Source organism: Engystomops pustulosus, chromosome 2 (assembly GCF_040894005.1).
Source record: "Engystomops pustulosus chromosome 2, aEngPut4.maternal, whole genome shotgun sequence".
Lineage (NCBI taxonomy): Eukaryota > Metazoa > Chordata > Amphibia > Anura > Leptodactylidae > Engystomops > Engystomops pustulosus.
This window is the reverse complement of record NC_092412.1, coordinates 185,157,198-185,176,765: the sequence shown is the minus strand read 5'-3', so window position 1 is coordinate 185,176,765 and position 19,568 is coordinate 185,157,198. Positions and strand designations below refer to the sequence as shown.

At 41.8% G+C, this 19,568-nt stretch overlaps 1 protein-coding gene across 5 annotated transcripts in view; it reads right to left on the bottom strand.

The window, feature by feature from the left end:
- Nucleotides 1–3,882: 3,882 nt before the first annotated feature.
- The window catches only part of TRAF3IP3 (TRAF3 interacting protein 3), a 105,363-nt gene continuing 89,677 nt past the window's right edge, over nt 3,883–19,568 (bottom strand). For all 5 annotated transcript variants that reach the window (XM_072137583.1, XM_072137584.1, XM_072137585.1 and 2 more), the window contains 5 exons: nt 19,008–19,152; nt 16,464–16,526; nt 7,029–7,174; nt 5,589–5,702; nt 3,883–4,166 (listed from right to left, as the gene is read on the bottom strand). In XM_072137583.1, the coding sequence (XP_071993684.1) occupies nt 4,044–4,166; nt 5,589–5,702; nt 7,029–7,174; nt 16,464–16,526; nt 19,008–19,152 (591 nt within the window). In that variant the 3' untranslated portion in view covers nt 3,883–4,043. The remainder of the gene's footprint in view (nt 4,167–5,588; nt 5,703–7,028; nt 7,175–16,463; nt 16,527–19,007; nt 19,153–19,568) is intronic.

The window sequence follows — 19,568 nt, the reverse complement described above, 5'->3', positions numbered from 1 at the left end:
TAAAATTAACTTTGTAAAATATTTTATTAAAGGGAATACTTGACAGCAGCCCTGAACATCAGTGTAACCATACCTTTCTGTGTTGTTAGTAGCAGCAGGACTGAGAAAAACAGGTTTATATTCCAGGAATGTAGCTGGTTTTAGATCACTGTAGTGCACTTCTGTGTTAGATTTCTTCACAGTACACAGTAGCTTCCCTCCCTGTGCTATGAGTTACTGCTGTAGCAGCTCCTGTTTCAATCCTACAGCAGTTACTCATGGGATGGAGTGCACCAGGGTTCTCTGTACTGTACTAGGTTTCTGTATCCAATTTTGTTTTCTTATTGCCTTATCAAAGTATATAAATAAGCTTTCCCTCCCTATTCAGCCAGCAGATCGTAAAGAAGTTGCTAAAGTTTCTAGTTACTTAACCCCTTAAATCCATAACTTTTTCATTTTTCTGTGTACAGAGCTGTGTGAGGGCTTATTCTGTGCGTAACAAATTTTACTTTCCCGTGATGTTATTTGTTATAACATGTACTGGGAAGCAGGAAAAAATTCTAAATGTGGAAAAATTGAAAAAAAAAACCCGCATGTGCGTCATGTTCTTGTGGGCTCAGTTTTTACGACTTTTACTCTGCGCTCCAAATAACTGCTCTACTTTATTCTTTGGTTTGGTACGATCGCGGTGATACCAAATTTATATAGGTTTTATTGCGTTTTAATAAATTTTCAAAAATTAAACGAATGTGTACGAAAAAGAAACAAAATATTTCATCTTCTGACGTTAATAACTTTTTCATACTTTGGTGTACGGAGCTGTGTGAGGTGTTATATTTTGCGAAATGAGCCGAAGTTTTCATTGCTACCATTTTGAGGACTGTGCGACATTTTGATTACTTTTCATTACATTTTTGATGTTATGTAAAAAGATGTAAAAGTCGCATTTCAGACATTTGGGCGCCATTTCCTGTCTCTGAGGCAACCCTGCGCAGGGCACGTCACAGAGAATGCAAGACAATTATATCAATAATGTGTATGCACTCATGCCTAGGATGAAACACTTGCCTCTGCTACCAAAGGCCACTGCTGCCCCTGAGATTGTGAAATGATGGTAACCAGATGCAGAATGCTGAGAGCAGTGCAAGAAAAACACCAGCCCCTGCTATCTGAGATTGCAAATTACTACAGGCCAGTTTTGCACGCTGTGTTTGAGTGGTTTTTTACAAAGTTAACATAGTGAAAATATTGTGTTTACATAATCATGATGTAAAACGTTTTGGGTTAACATCACAATGATGTGAACGCAATGCAAATAAAGCCATATTCCTCCCCATAGTCAATGCATTTTAAACTCAGCCTTGTAGAGATCTCATAAGTCCTTGTTACCTCAGTTACCTATGGTCTAATACAGTGATTTTCAACCTTTTTTGAGCCACGGCACACTTTTTATACTTAGAAAATCCTGGGGCACACCACCAACCAAAATAGCACAAAATGACACTAAAACAGTCATAAAAGGCCTCCCTTTATTAATAAAAAAACCCCTAGCGGCCTCCCTTTACTAATTAAGAGCCCCTAGCGGCCTCCCTTTACTAATTAAGAGCCCCTAGCGGCCTCCCTTTACTAATTAAGAGCCCCTAGCGGCCTCCCTTTACTAATTAAGAGCCCCTAGCGGCCGCCCTTTACTAATTAAGAGCCCCTAGCGGCCGCCCTTTACTAATTAAGAGCCCCTAGCGGCCGCCCTTTACTAATTAAGAGCCCCTAGCGGCCGCCCTTTACTAATTAAGAGCCCCTAGCGGCCGCCCTTTACTAATTAAGAGCCCCTAGCGGCCGCCCTTTACTAATTAAGAGCCCCTAGCGGCCGCCCTTTACTAATTAAGAGCCCCTAGCGGCCGCCCTTTACTAATTAAGAGCCCCTAGCGGCCTCCCTTTACTAATTAAGAGCCCCTAGCGGCCGCCCTTTACTAATTAAGAGCCCCTAGCGGCCGCCCTTTACTAATTATGAGCCCCTAGCGGCCTCCCTTTACTAATTAAGAGCCCCTAGCGGCCGCCCTTTACTAATTAAGAGCCCCTAGCGGCCGCCCTTTACTAATTAAGAGCCCCTAGCGGCCGCCCTTTACTAATTAAGAGCCCCTAGCGGCCTCCCTTTACTAATTAAGAGCCCCTAGCGGCCGCCCTTTACTAATTAAGAGCCCCTAGCGGCCGCCCTTTACTAATTAAGAGCCCCTAGCGGCCGCCCTTTACTAATTAAGAGCCCCTAGCGGCCGCCCTTTACTAATTAAGAGCCCCTAGCGGCCGCCCTTTACTAATTAAGAGCCCCTAGCGGCCGCCCTTTACTAATTAAGAGCCCCTAGCGGCCGCCCTTTACTAATTAAGAGCCCCTAGCGGCCGCCCTTTACTAATTAAGAGCCCCTAGCGGCCGCCCTTTACTAATTAAGAGCCCCTAGCGGCCGCCCTTTACTAATTAAGAGCCCCTAGCGGCCGCCCTTTACTAATTAAGAGCCCCTAGCGGCCGCCCTTTACTAATTAAGAGCCCCTAGCGGCCGCCCTTTACTAATTAAGAGCCCCTAGCGGCCGCCCTTTACTAATTAAGAGCCCCTAGCGGCCGCCCTTTACTAATTAAGAGCCCCTAGCGGCCGCCCTTTACTAATTAAGAGCCCCTAGCGGCCGCCCTTTACTAATTAAGAGCCCCTAGCGGCCGCCCTTTACTAATTAAGAGCCCCTAGCGGCCGCCCTTTACTAATTAAGAGCCCCTAGCGGCCGCCCTTTACTAATAAAAAAAAAGACCCTAGCTGCCTTCCCTATACAAATAATAACCTTATATACTTACCCTTGACGTCTTCTTCCGCGTACCTTCACTCCTATCGCGGCGATCCGCCCATCTTCTGTAGCTCCTGCACCGCGCGCCTCTGGTCACGTGACTGACGCGACCTGACGTCAGGTCACGTCAGTCACGTGACATGGGCCACGCGATGCAGGAGCTATAGAAGATGGGCGGATCGCCGACGCGGGGCTTGTAGGTAAGTATGGGTGCAGAAACATGGGGGCGCGGCGGCAGCACTACACATGGACACCATGGTTCAGGGAACTTTCCCCGCGGCACACTAGTGTGCCGCGGCACACAGGTTGAAAATCACTGGTCTAATATATAGGAGCTGTATCTATTTTGCATGCACACCTGCTATCTGAGACTACCACGCCTCTTTTAGCTACCTAGTAAGGGTGGTGGCACATGTGGTGTTTTGAACCCGTTTTTGGGCCTTTTATAAGCAGTCCGTTAAAAAAAAAAACACATGCTTTTTGAAAATGCATCAGTTTTTTTCCGTTTTTGTCAATTTTTCCCCAATTATGATAATGAAGAAAACCGGAAAAAACAGGCCCAAAAACGGGTTCAGAATTCTATGTGTGCCACCACCCTTAGGCAGCTTCTTTGACATCAAGCATGACCTTCAGGAATCCTTATGACATTAATAATAAACCAGTCTATCTATTCCAGAAGGAACAGACTCCCCACTGCAGACATTACTGTTTTGACCTGGTTGGGTCTCTTCAGTACAGCGATGGTAAAGAAGGAAGCCTGCTTTTACCACTCAGCGGTCTCTGATAGCAGTGGCCTGTATACCAGTGTGTGCACATAATTGATGCGACTGATTTGCCTTCTCTGTACCTGGTTCATTCTGAGTGATGTTCCTGCTCATAACTACAGGTCGTTGGCAAGTCTGCTCATCATATGGGGCTGACAGTAAATGGAGAATTGAATGGTTCATATATATTTGTCAACAGAGCAATAAAATGTTATAGAAATAAACAAGTCCTCAAGGTTCAATATAAGGCTTTTCTAAACACTAGATCCTCTTCATTATTAAGATGATGTTACTTGTGCAATAATACTGCAATGACTTGTCTTCCTTAAGGCACTTTATTATAGCTACCCTTGGTCATATTACAGATAAATACTCCAACTCCAAACACCTTTTTTTCAAATTTATATATTTTTAAGTTCACATATAATTATAAAATAATAGTAACAAAACTAAAAACAGTTTATGAACATTAGTAAACTAATAAACCTGAGGTAGGGTGATATTTCCATGTGTGTAATGTTCTATGTGACTGGAGAGCAAGAGCGCCATCACTACAGCCAATGTAACCATTAAGACTGGCAACCAGAAGCAGCAGCGTCTCTGTGGGAAGATGAGAGATTGAGTGATCATTCAAATATGAACATGGATCTCCAATACATTTTTTTTAGGTTATCTGTAAATAAAATGAATGACTATATCAGGATATGGTGCTAAAGGAGAAATATAAAAAAATAATGTAAATCATCTCTATAACCGTGGCATTACCCAGATACCCAACCTGCTAGTGCTGTGGAGATTCTGGGTGTTAGGCTTCCTGCCCACAAACATTTTTGTCCGTGTGCTACTTCAATGGATTACATTTCTATGGGCTCGTACACACAACCATGGTTTATATAGCCCCTATAGTGTGAGGTGCCTGCTCAAGCTACAACTCATGTAAAAATATACCTTAACCCCTTCAGGACCAGGCCCTTTTCAGTTTTGCGTTTTTTACTTCCCACATAAGTGACAACGATTAATATTCTGTGCAATTTACTGGTAAGAAATTTCTTGTGGGCTTTGTTTTTAATGTGTGGTCCAGATTACACATCCTCTTTTAGGTCAATGCAATAAAACAAAAAAATTATATGGTAAATACTAAATACCTCTTTAAAAAAAACAACCTTGGTGTATGGTGTCACACAGCAGGCTGTAAGAGAAACATTGACAGCCATAGGAGCCTTTCCGATGCTCTTAGATGCCAGGACAACTAATCAGCGACTCCTGATGACATCACACCCGGACACAACCACTGTTTTGAAGCCACAGTTGGCATTCAACACGACTCCTGCAGTTAATAGCAGATGTCTGCCGTGAAAAACAGCATGTTCTTGCCCTCCATAGAGTCTTAAAGGGGTATACCAGGAATAAGCATAATTATTATTCAAATGGACCATTAAAATATAAGCACATATGTAATTGTTATTAATTGGCCAGTGTTGAGACCCATGAGGGAATGTGCAGTAATGGCAGTTACACACATTACTACTATGGTGACAGCAGGAAAGTCTGATAGATTATCACTGGGAGTAGAGGGAGGAGCTGCTACTGAGAACTGAGGGATCAGGTTGTAATCGTACAATTTCTCTTCTGAACGAAGTGATCTGTTTAGTGATCATTGAAGAAACAAGGTACTGCACAGTTAATGATAGGTGGTGCTCCTGTCAAGCCTGCACACGCCAAGTAGTTTCAAGTTTGTCTTTGTTTCAATTCAAATGTTTTGTAACAACAACCCTCCACCATATAGTAGATATAACAGCTCTGCCCAACCTTACCATAATGCCTTTGATGACGAATACAGATCTAACTTGACAAAGGTCCAGATGGCCGAAATGTTCTAATTTTCGATCTGTTATAAAAATTATATCTACTATATGGTGGAGGATTAATGTTACAACATTTGAAAACAAAGAAAAAACTTAAAGCTACTTGGTGTGTGCCTTATTTTCATCCCATCTGTTTAATTATCGGTGATGTTTTTACCTTTGGTTTTTGTCTAGACATTCCCTTGAGCTCTTCTCGACACTGTTTCAGCTTTCTCTGACAAGACTGGTATTCATCAGTTATTAGTTCAAGTTCAGCTTTTAGACTTGCACACTACAAAATGGAAGACGGTTTAGATAAGCACAATACATTTTGCCTAAGCCTATGTTCTAAAAACACCTTTTTACAGTTACTTATTTCCTAGATGACAGTATAGTCTACATACCCAATAAATCTAGTCATGTTGTCCCTTACAAACCAGACTGTTTTCCTTGGATACAACCACTGCTACTGTAGTGATCATGCAAAGAAACAAATACTTTTCTGACATGAAGTAGCCAGGAATTGGGGTGATGTCACACATGGTGTTTTTGGTCTGTTTTTAAGCATTCGTTTTCCGTCTGTTTAAAAACACATGCGTTTTTAAAAGGCATCCATTTTTTGACTGTTTACCATGCTTTTGGCTGCTTACAACCTGTTTATCTATTAAAAAAAACGGTCAAAAAAGGACTGAAAATGGATGCTTAAAAATGGACCAAAAATGCTGGATCCAGGTGATCCGGCAGGGCTGCATAGCACGTGTGTGGGCACTGCTGCCAGAGGACAACATGCATACATCTATGGGAAATTATCTTCACAATCTTACTTTTTTTGTAATAACAGCCACTTGAAGAAATGTATCTATATGGCAGATTATGGCCAGATGGGAATACTCCTTTAATAGTGTATCCTAAGGTTAGGCCATGAAATAAAAATCATGGTCAACCTCTTTTATGCTAGATTAAAGGGTTTTTCTGAGGTCTGGCATTCCACACTGATCTGATTATTCTGGCAACACAGAGAATGGAGTAAGAATAACAACCAGGTTCTCAGTATAGTGGGCAAACTGCAGTTCCAGAAATAGGGCAGCCAGAATCTGATCTCGGTTTCAGATCCCCACTGATCCGATTGTGATAACTTGTATAACTTACGGTAACTTATATTAATATTTAATAAAATTGTCATATATGTCATAGATCCTGTAAATGTAACATCAGTGTAATGAGACCCAACTATTAATAGTATCAGTACAATAAGACCTGTGAGGCTAGTGTTCTTTCAAGCAGATTTTGGTTTTATTTTAAACATTCTGGACAGCCTTAATGGTGTTGCCAGAGAATTTAAAAAATGATATGTTGGGGGAAGGGGGTTTGGGTCGCCACAGAAAAATAACAATAAACCTCACCTCTCTCCTGTTCATCCATGGCGCCGTCCACCACTACCAACCTTTGTATAAAGAGGCCGGTAGTGTAGTCCAAACAACAGCCACGCACCTGCTACTGCCTGAAACTGCTGCTGAAGCAGGAGTGGGGCTGTGGTTGGAACGGTACTGCCGCCTCCTGTATACATCCATAGTAAACCTAGAATAAACTGATCTTTGGTGTGGTGTATAAGCTTTACCTCTTTTTCTTGTGACAGTAATGTTTCTTTCACAGCCTGGAGCTGGTCACTTTGCATTTCCTCTTCTCTTGACTCACTGAGCTGTGATGTTGTTGTGTCTCTTTTACACTCCGACATGTTTACCTGCTCCAATTTTACAATGTCAACTGGTAAAGGAAAGAAGCAATCCAACATTATTTAAGATCCAAACATTTTGAAAGACATTTAACTAAAAAAGAATTAGGGTATATTCACATGGCAAAATCGTAACAGGAAAATGCAATATATCTGCCTTTTACTTACCTTTCTAAAATACTTTTTATTATTGTTCGGAGTGTCTTTTTTATAGAAATATAAAGTTATATTCTTTATGCTAAAGTGCAGCTGCACGTCTATTAAACCACCTGTGCAATGAAAGTCTTGCCGTGTGCGTGCCAGACTTTTTTATTATGCTTTACTAAGTTTGTCAAATAAACCCTAATGTTAGGAAAAACCTATCTATCACCGTATTCCAAATGGCATTACATTTTTACTTTTTTTGGCTACGGAGCTGGTTGATGGCTTGTTTTTTGTGGGACATGTTGCACTTTGCAACAATATCATTCTGCAGAACATATGTTTTTTGATAACTTTTTACCTATTTAATCCCACAAAAAAATGCAATAAAAATCACAATTTTTGGCAGGTTTTTAACTTTTTTTTTACGACGTTCATCCCACGGGTTCAATATTATTTACTTTTATCTATGGGTTGTTACTATATAAACAACATGCTGAATAAAATATCTTGCTACAATTAAGATTAAGAAGGGGGAAGAGAGCTATCAGAGGAGATAATGATGATGACGACAGAGATATTGCAGTCTTGTAATGGATGCCCAAGTGAATCCAGTTTGCAGGTAGAGAGCCAGGCATACTTTTATATACTTCATGAAGTAAAAGTACAGGCGGTCCCCTGCTTAAGAACACCCGACTTACAGACAACCCCTAGTTACAAACGGACCTCTGGATGTTGGTAATTTACTGTACTTTAGTTTTAGACTACAATAAACAGCTATAACAGTTATCAAAGGTGTCTGCAATAAAGCTTTAGTATTAATCCTGGTTCTTATGACAATCCAATATTTTTTAACCCCTTCCCGACATTTGACGTATAGTACTGCATGGCGGGAGGTGCGTTCCCACATTATGCAGTAATATTATGTGATGCTTCAGCATGCTCAGTGTGTCACATAATACAGTGTAATACATCTGTATTACATACCACCACATATGGGGTATTGTTATACTCGGGAAAGATTGGGTATCAAACTTTGTGGAGCGTTTTGGTATTTTACCCACTGAGAATTTGTACATTTTATGAAAAACACATTCATTTAGCCCAAAAAATGTTAATTTCGAAATTGCATCCAATTTTGTTTTAACCCCTATAAAACAATTAAAGGGTTAACAAACTTCATAAAAGTTGTTATATGTACGATGAGGGGTGTAGTTTCTAGAATGGGGTAATTTATGGGGTTTTACTTTTATTTAGGCCTCTCATAGTGGTTTGAAACCTGAGCAGGTCCCTCAATAGCTGGATTTTGCGTTATTTATGAAAATGTGAAAAATTGCATTATAACCTCCTACAAAAATGAGAGTATGTATAAAAAACCACGGAGGCATAAAGTAGACATTCATTGAATGTTAGTCATTAAGTTTTTTTGCTGTTATGACTATGTGTGGAAAAAGTAGAACATTTAGAATTTTGAAAATTGAGAATTTTTCCAAATTTTCACCGAATATCTGATTTTCTCATAAATAAATGCAAAACATACCACCAAAATTTTTTAACTAACATGAAGTACAATGTTTGACGAGAAAACAATTTCAAAACCACTTAGATATGTTAAAGCGTTCCAAAGAAATAACCATTTATAGTTACACAGGGCAGATTTGAAAAAAATGGGCCATGTCAGGAAGTGGCTTCGGCGTTAAGGGGTTCAATCCATTTGTCACAAAGACCAAAAACTATTTGGCTGTGGTTACAATTACAAAATATACAGTTACCACTTGCATACAAATTCAACTTAAAACATAACAAGCCTACAGAACCAATCTTGTACGTAAGGCTATATTCACACTGCCGTTGCCTGCCCGTACCGTACCGCAGCTCACCCCCACCCCTCTCCATAGGAAGTAATGGCGCACGGCGCCGTATTACGGCAAAAGATAGGACAGGTCCTATCTTTTTCCAGGCGCGGTCGGTGCGGTGCCGCACGTGTGCTGCACCGTACCGCTCCCGTAGGGCGCCGTGCGCCCCATTGCCGTCTATGGAGGACGTATATCGGCCGTATATACATCGCCGTATATACATCCTCCATACGTTAGTGTGAATGTAGCCTAACCCGGGGACTGTCTGTAGTAATGTTAATGATAAAAGCAGATTGGTAATTAGTATTAAAAAGTCTACAGAAACCTGTCATCAGGTGAAAATGTGCAATCATGACAATAATATACTCTTTCCATATGAATTATTTTCACATTTGTCAATTTGTGTAGATTTACACTCACCAGCCACTTTATTAGGTACACCATGCTAGTAACCATGCCGGTTCGTGGCATAGATTCAACAAGGTGCTGGAAGCATTCCTCAGAGATTTTGGTCCATATTGACATGATGGCATCACACAGTTGCCGCAGATTTGTCGGCTGCACATCCATGATGCGAATCTCCCGTTCCACCACATCCCAAAGATGCTCTACTGGATTGAGATCTGGTGACTGTGGAGGCCATTTGAGTACAGTGACCTCATTGTCATGTTCAAGAAACCAGTCTGAGATGATACCAGCTTTATGACATGGCGCATTATCCTGCTGAAAGTAGCCATCAGATGTTGGGTACATTGTGGTCATAAAGGGATGGACATGGTCAGCAACAATACTCAGGTAGGCTGTTGCGTTGCAACGATGCTCAATTGGTACCAAGGGGCCCAAAGAGTGCCAAGAAAATATTCCCCACACCATGACACCACCAACACCAGCCTGAACCGTTGATACAAGGCAGGATGGATCCATGCTTTCATGTTGTTGACGCCAAATTCTGACCCTACCATCCGAATGTCGCAGCAGAAATCGAGACTCATCAGACCAGGCAACGTTTTTCCAATCTTCTACTGTCCAATTTTGATGAGCTTGTGCAAATTGTAGCCTCAGTTTCCTGTTCTTAGCTGAAAGGAGTGGCCCCCGGTGTGGTCTTCTGCTGCTGTAAACCATCTGCCTCAAAGTTCAACGTACTGTGCGTTCAGAGATGCTCTTCTGCCTACCTTGGTTGTAACAGGTGGCGATTTGAGTCACTGTTGCCTTTCTATCAGCTCGAACCAGTCTGCCCATTCTCCTCTGACCTCTGGCATCAACAAGGCATTTCCGCCCACAGAACTGACGCTCACTGGATGTTTTTTCTTTTTCAGACCATTCTCTGTAAACCCTAGAGATGGTTGTGCGTGAAAATCCCAGTAGATCAGCAGTTTCTGAAATACTCAGACCAGCCCTTCTGGCACCAACAACCATGCCACGTTCAAAGGCACTCAAATCACTTTCTTCCCCATACTGATGCTCGGTTTGAACTGCAGGAGATTGTCTTGACCATGTCTACATGCCCAAATGCACTGAGTTGCCGCCATGTGATTGGCTGATTAGAAATTAAGTGTTAACGAGCAGTTGGACAGGTGTACCTAATAAAGTGGCCGGTGAGTGTATACTGTCATTAATGTATTATATGATATGACACTATTACTGTGTTAGTTTATAGTTATATTAACTCGGGTTGAGAAGTGGTCATTACTTTGTACGGTTTGCTGACTTGACAGTGAACATTATTGCTCTAGTAGTGTTGTGCCACAGTGTATTTGGGTGGGATTGAGGAGTGTTCATACAAATTTTGGATACTTATTGCTGTGGCAAGTTTTGGCACAGTAAATGCATGTGTGCGAGGAGTAACTGAAATCAGCGGTAAATGTGTTGTCCTGGAGTGATGTTTATAGGAAATCAAATGATAAACCAAATCAGTATGATAAACCAACCAGGCATCGTGGTAATCTTGCTATATTTGTTAACCTTGGTCTTCTTTTTTTTTCCTAAAATCAACATTTACCATAGCCCCACGGTGCTGCAGCTTCACATGCTGTTAGATTGTCTCATCTCCCCCCTGATCCCTCAGCACTTCCTCCTCCCTCTACCTGATGTTATGCAGCAAAGGAAGTTTCAGCCTAAAGTGGGAGGGGGGAACAGCTCATGTAGCGTGTAACAACATGTGAAACTACAGCATGGAGGGGCTCTGGTAACGCGACCTCAGAGCCTCTGTGGCTCATTAGCATAATTTTAAAAGTTTATTTTAGAAGAAAGGAGGCCATGGATAACAAATGTAAGAAGATTATCGCAGTCACAGCGCTTGGATCTATGAGTAAGTGTCCCTGAATGATGGATTCAGATTTCCTTTAAGGTCTTACACTATTGTATTGATTGGTTACCTTATAGCCTGAATAAAGGCCAAAAGTAAGATTTGGACTGAGTAGAAGTTTTAGGTTGAGGGTGGGAATTTGTGGCTACATTCTGACCAAACCAGTTCAGAATGTACCAAGTCAGTGTGCTGAGTAATTGCAAGCAGATTATGGTGCAAATGGCACTTAGAACCAAGGTATAAATACCAATCGTAATGTCAGGTAAGTGTCAAATTGATCTGTGCACTGTTATTTTAAGTTGCAGCTCACAACAAAGAGAACAAAGAGCGTCTGGGACATTTAGTGAGGCATAGCACTCCTTTTACACAGCTTTGTTTTCCAAAAGTTTGAGAAGTGTGTGCCTGTTTTGCTTACATTTTCCAAGTCTTACTTAACCCCTTCATGACAGCCATGAAGCAATATATGTCACATTTTCACAAGACCTGTATCTATACACTTCAAGACAAAATCCCAATTTAAACAGTCATATCACCTGAACCAGGGAACCTAGAAACATCAATACAATGTAAGTCTATACTCACACGAATGTATAGGGGACGTATATACGGCCGACGTATATACGGCACATATATATGTCTCCCATACACGGCAATGGGCTCACAGCGCCCTATGGGAGCGGTAAGTACCGTCCTATCTTTCTCCCGTAAGGCGGCGCTGTGGCCATATATCGCTATGGAGAGGGATGGGGGTGAGCCCTACGCCGAAATATACATTGTGTGAATGTAGCCTTACAGCAATAAAATGTATTGAGTTTTTAGGTGAAACAGAACTAGAGATATCAATCCTTAAAGAGGACCTGTCACCCTCAAAAACTTACTTTGGTAAGCAGCTACTAGTGCTAAAACAGACGCAGCAGTGTAACACTGCTAGCGCTATCGGATACCTCCAATAACGCTAGCAAACAATGCTGCGCTGTACACTAGAAACACGCTGCCTCTTCCCCGGACCACCCCGCTAACTCCATAGGCCAGCGGCCGCCCCTAGTCCCGTCCCCTCATGAATATGCTGGACCGTTTTGAGAGCAGTCCAGCGTTTCTAGTGTTTGCTAGTGTTATCAGAGGTTTCCGATAACACTAGCAGTGTAACACTGCTGTGTCAGTTTTAGAACTAGGAGCTGCATATTGCAGCAAACACCCACCGGTAACACCCACGATTGGTGCAAGCTTAGATTAGATTGTCACTCCCCATGTCATCATCGGAGAGTGACAATCTGCTGCTATGACAGCCTCAGATCTTTGTAAGGCTGTATAGTTTCTATTCCTTTGTTACAATGTGCTAGTGGCGCATTGTAATACATGATCACTAAAGTCCCCATACACTGCTATACTGTAGTATGGCAGTATACAGTAGGATCAATCAGACAACCTTGTTAAAATACCCTAGTGGGTCTGAAAAATAGTAAAAAATATTTAAGAAAACCCCTAAAAATTCAAATCAACCCCCCTTTCCCTAGAAACATATTTTTTCACATTCATACAGGCAGTCCCCGGGTTACATACAAGATAGGGTCTGTAGGTTTGTTCTTAAGTTGAATTTGTATGTAAGTCGGAACTGTATATTTTATCATTGTAATCCCAGCCAGAACTTTTTTGGTCTCTGTGACAATTGGATTTTTAAAAATGTTGGGTTGTCATAAGAATAAGGATTAACAATAAAGCTTCATTACAGACACCTGTGATGACTGTTGACCTTTGATTGTAGCCTAGGACTAAAGTACAATAAATTACCAATATCCAGTGGTCTGTTTGTAACTAGGGGTCGTATGTAAGTAGAGTGTTCATAAGTAGGGGACCGCCTGTATAGGAAAAGTGGTTCCAAAGAGATCATCATTTAAAGAAGAGCAGAACAGAACTGCAAAAATTGACCTGGGCATTCAGGCACCAATGACCCTCAGTCACAACGGGACCAAGCATGTAGATTCATTTGAAAGTCTTACAATTTCTCTTTCTCCGTTGTTGTAAAGCATATCTCTGCTGGAAACCCTTTTGTATGATGAGAATACTGGAAACTTAAATGGGTATTCCGGGAATATGTATGACAAAAGCCCATGATGATAAATGAATATAACAAAACTCAATGGGGGGATTTATTACAAGTTTCTTAGAGCAGAACTGTTCTAGTTGCCCGTGGCAACCAATCAGAAAAGTTGCCCGTGGCAACTAGAAAAGTTTTACCTCAGAAACTTCTGATAAATCTCCAATAATGGCATTAGTCAAAAAATCCAGCTTAAATAGTTTGATTTTATGATTCACAAAATTTATGGCCTCTCTACAGTATGCGGAGTTATTACCAAGACGGCCTCTACTGGAAACTACAAGTCCCATAATCCTTTAGTTCTCAGTAACTCTTCCTCTCTCTTATGCTCTGCTCCCAGTGATGCCCTGCTCTGTTCCCATAGTTATGATGTGTAACTGCCATCACCTCCATGAGATGGCACCGGCCATACTGGATGCACTGCAACCCACTGACTACAGCCAAACCTAGTGGTGCACACATGACCTGCGCAGGCAGATGCAGAACATGTGATGTGGACATGTGACCAGTGGCCATCTTCTCTGTCCTGTGTCTCCACCACAGGGACAAAATGAATGGACTGATTAAAGGGCCAGTTACTCTGTAATGATGAATTAAAATGTATGTCCACAGCATTTTCCGCTAAGGGGAGCTAAATTTTAAATAACAACTAATTACATATTATCTTATATATTAAGTACCCATTCGTATATGAATTATGGTGATTCCTGATACCCCTTTAAATTATGAGTAATATAAGAAGTCCAAGTAAATCTACAGCCATATTTTAACGTAGTAATACAGTACTTTAGCCACTAGAGGGAGACATATGCACAAGGTATTACTCCATTCTCTTAACAATCTTAAAGAGGACCTGTCACCCTGAAATTCAGCACTAGGAGCTACTTACTGAAGTAAGCAGCTCCTATTGCTAAAACTAATGCAGCAGTGTTACACTGCTAGTGTTTTCAGAAACCTCTGCTAACGCTATCTACCACCGCTGCAGAGTACAATAGAAATATCGCTCTCCAAATTCAGCAAGATCCTAAAGTGTGTGTATTGGGATTCGTGGGTGAGGTAGATGTCACTAGGGCAGAACAGACGGCAGTGGCTAAGGTGTTGTACCAAGTACGTAAGACCATTGCAAGGCACTGGTTAGATGCTGATCCCCCGAGGATGTCAGAAATCAAAAGCTCGCTGAATACTACAATTAAGATGGAATTGGGAGTATATCTAAAGAGAGATGCAGTTAAGAAGTTCGGGAAACAATGGAAAAAATGGCTGGAATGCCCAGGAATGGGAACAGAAGATCTGATCCGGAGATGGCAAAGAGTATGCCCTGTAGGATAGATGAAATTGGGAGGGAAAAGGTGAACTGAGGTTAGAAAGGAGATAGCTCTTTGGGAGATAGAATACGGAATACCTCTTGAGGAACATGGTACAGCCAGACCTGGGAGGGGGGAGTTGGGGGGGGGGGGAATGTTCATATGTTCAGAATTAATGCTTTATATTTACAGTTGAACTGGTGCCATTCGTATATGTCTACTGTAATACACATATGCTTTAATAAAAGAAATACCGCTCTCAAAGTGGTCCGGCGTATTCTTGACGGGGCGGTCTTCCCTGGACCCTAATCCCGGCTCCTCATGAATACGCTGGACCGTTTTGAGAGCGGTCCGGCGTCTCTATAGTTCTCCGCAGCGGTAACACTGCTGCATTAGTTATAGCACTAAGAGCTGCTAACATTAGTAAGCAGCTCCTAGTGCCGAATTTCCGGGTGACAGGTCCTCTTTAAATCTGGTAAAGTAGGAAGACTGTAAATTCAATGTAAAGTATATCCAGTTTCTATTGAAGACAAAAGTTTGAAGAATGGACCCATTAGAGCCACTAAATATAAATTGAAATTGTTTTCAGTTACATGTATTTGAAAAGTGGCATCATCCCAGCTATTATGTATCTGTGATCCTTCTGGCTATAGCTATAGTTACAATTAGATTGTAAACAGTTTTTTTCCCCTTTTGTCACGTTATTGGCCAGATTTTAACAATTTTACATGTACACTTAAAGGGGTTATCCGGGTTTAAAAAATTTCTTATGTCCGGGCTGGGGAGGGCTATTTTAACACAATAAACATGTACTTACCTCCTCCGGTGCTGCCGATGTCCCGAGCCGCGGCCCATCTTCTCCGTGCGCCGGTTTCAGTACAAGGGCGCACAGGGAACTTCCGGACGGCCGGAAGCTCCCATGCGCACCATCTCCCAGCGCTTACAACGCTGAGAGATAGGGACGGATGGGAGGAGCCGTCCACATCGCGGACTGGAAGCTCCCTGTGCGCGGCTTCCGGGTAAACAAACAGGGGCATGGATCGAAGGGACCGCGGCGCGGGACATCGGCGGCGCTGGAGGAGGTAAGTACATGTTTATTATGTTTAACTAGCCCTCCCCAGCCCGGCCATAAAAAGATTTTTAAACCCGGATAACCCCTTAGTTACAGCATAAAGGATCATACTAAAACCAGAAGTTATAGGGTCGGGAACAAGGGGCAACTGAAATTGTGTTCACCAGGACTGACAGAGACATGTTGGGCTTATATCTGTGAGATGCTGTATTTTTGTTAATAACAGTGAATTAGAGAATGAGGAAACTTCTCTTCATGGGAATACCCCTTTAATTTTATAGTTAAAAATGTTATATAGGAATCTCTAAATCATGAAGTGTTGATTTAAACTTTAGCACACATTCGCCCCACATTTATTAAAATGGCAGTTTTCTGTCTGACTATGCACTGAAAAGAACATGCAAACTGCTTGCACATGTATTTATAAAGTCTCTGCGGCAAAAAAAAAAAGTTGGTGCACCCTTCTTGAGCAGTGCAGGGTGCTCCACAATGCAATACTAGATTGTGCAGTTTGCACTACTTTTGATATATCTGGGACATTTACTTACTTTGTAAAGTCTTAATGTGTTTCTGCATTTCAAGTTTTTGTTCCTCCGAGTTCCTCAGTCTACCTAAAAAGAGATGTAAAAACTGTATTTATCTGCATAATCATGAGATTGGATGAGTGCTGCAGACATACATTGCTCATAAATTATAACTTAAATTATTCCAACAAAAGGAGTTTGCCATTATAACTTTAATTTACCAGGGTAAGTACAAAACCCTCGTAGAGTCACCCATATAGTACTTGCCTGTAAATCTACTGGGGCACCAGGTCTTCCTGTAAAATCCTGTGTCCTGAAGGCTTCCAGCTGATGAAGGGTGATGTGTAGTCACTACTGTCTGCATGCCCCCTCCATCATTACCATGCCCATATCAGTGGTTGGAGGAGCGTGCCAAGGACATCAACCACTGCTATGGGACTAGTTATGACAGAAGGGGTGTGCAGAAAGCAATGACTACACAACTCACTCCATATGCCACAAGCCTTCGGGACACAGGGCATCACAGGAAGTCCACAGTCTTGCTTTGGGCTGGTTCCAGCAGCTTTTTTTACAGAGTTTTTTTACAGAGTTTTTTTTACAGAGTTAGTACTATGTGGGTGACCCAGCTAGGGTCTTGTACCCTGGTAAAGTTTTAATGTGGTCTCTATCAAAGTGAAATTCCTAGTGAATACATATACTACTGGCAGCTAATATGGGACTGGTACTGTTGTCTGCTTCCTGACAGAGTTAAAGGGGTTTTCTCACAAAACAAGGTAGGTCCAAGGTAGATCCACATGACAGGGCCTAACTTTCTGATCAGTGGGGGGTCTCAGTGATCAGACCCTCACAGATCACTAGAACGAAACAAGTTATATAACGGGATAGGGCCTAGCTTGCTGATCAGTTTCAGTGATGAGACCACAATACATCACGAGAACGGGGATCCCCATTCAAACCTCTTGTGGCTCCCGAGATGACAAGAGCAGCAGTCCGCGCTTGTTCGGTCTACCCTGTTCATCTCTATGAAGCTGACTGAGAATGCCGAGGATGGCGCTCAGTAATCTCCGTCAGCTTCATAGAGATAAACGAGACATCATGGCCGTGCGTGGATGTCTGCTCTTGTCATCTCTGGGAGCCAAAAGAGGTTGAATGGGGTACATCGGATCTCCTGTTCTCGTGATGTATTGGGGTCTCATCACTGAAACTTATCATCAAGCTAGGCCCTATCCCATTGTATAACCTGTTTCATGGGAAAACCCCTTTAATACAATACCTGAAGCAACAGGATATATTTGAGTATTTTAACCTTTTCAAGACCACATCATTTTCAGTTTTTCTGTTTCCATTTTTCATTTCCTGCATTCCAAATGCCCATATCTTGGGCCTCTTAATGACACCATTTAATATGGCGTGCAGTGTACTGGGAAGCAGAGGTGGGTTAAAACTGCTTTGGGACCTGGGCTATATAAAAATTGTGAACCCCAGGAGTCTAGTTTTATGTATAGCCTACATACAGTATTAGAGCTTCTTGGAAATGTAGGGTGCCTTCTGTCAGCATTTCAGAAACTTTGGAGGACTTTCAAAGTTCCTGAAAGGGGTCTTGTATACATGTGCAGTTTCCTTGTATATGTGGTTGCCAACCATCTCCTTCCAACCATTTACTTCTATGGGCTCATGCCCATGGCCAGGGATTCTATGGCACTGTGCATGGGCTGACTGCCCAGGCCACAAATTATCGAACAGCTACCATTGTTGCTTGTTTTTGCATCTAATGCAGTCTCTACTTCATCGCCGGACCTCATACTCTAATGACACACGGCCCCTTGTTTGCGGCTTGGGAAATGCACACATTCATGTGCAAAAGGGTCATGGAGTGCTCCAAGAGGCACACTTCTTTAGTCTGTAGTTCAGCACAATCAGGGCCAGCTCCAGGTTTCAGTAGGCCCCTAGCCGACAGAGCCTTATTTGGGCCTCCCCCCAGGAGCTCTGGGCCCCGTTACTTGCCCAAACAGTTGCAATTTTTCATACTTCACATGGAGTGGTGAAAGATTACATTTTTTGTATGACAAGTTCATTTTTTCATTGATAGAATTGGATTTCGATAGTGTTTATTCCAAATTTAATTTTATAAAAAAGTGGTGATTTGGATATCTTTATAGTATGGGATAATTGTTGTTATATTTAGTAGACTGGACATTTTGGGATGTGGGGATAACTATCATGTATATAAGCATTCTAGGGAAACGGGGTGATTTATTTATTTGGATGTCATACCAACTGACCAGTGCCTCTGAATGATATCATGGAAGCTTTTGGCCGGCATAAATATGGTGGCACGCAAGCCAGGCCACTGTTTAGGTATACATCATGTTACCTGCCACAATAAGGGCTAGCACACTGTATGGAGAGGACGTAGACCATAATCTCCATACACCCCTGACAGTATAATGACATATATCCCCCAATGAAATTCTAATAGAATCCTTCTTCTAGATTCCTTAGGTGTTCACTGTGCAAGTACACTGGTCTCCCACTAGGGAAGCATATATAGAAGTAAATGGTATAGACCTTGTAGAGAGATCAGCTGCTCCTTCTGGAGTTCATTTTCTTCCTGAAGGTGCTCATTTATGGCTTGCAGCTCAATCTGCTCTTTTTCCATCTCTTGTATTCGATTATGCAGATGTTGACATTGTGACTCCTGAGATACAACCATCTAAAAGAAGAGGGCATATCAGAAGAAGGACACTGGACAAAGAGTCATGCAAGTCTAGAAATTAGTTTATGCGTTATGCTTTAGCTAATCCTGCAAAAGTGGCATGGAAGGAACATTGTTATATATTATGTTTATATATATATATATATATATATATACATTATGTATATATTACATTTTCACTCTCAAAGGTATTATTTAAAAAAAATATGTTTTGGTGGCTAAACCCTGCAAAGCCACAAATTTGCAGGGTTTATACGTCATATTTGCACATGCGCCCTGCAGAAAGGAAGTTTATAAACGTCATGACATTGGACACATATCTCCTGAACCCTGGCACATAGATACAAAATGTCATATAAAGCGCCCATTCACACACATGTATGGGGGACGTATATACGGCCGATATATACGTC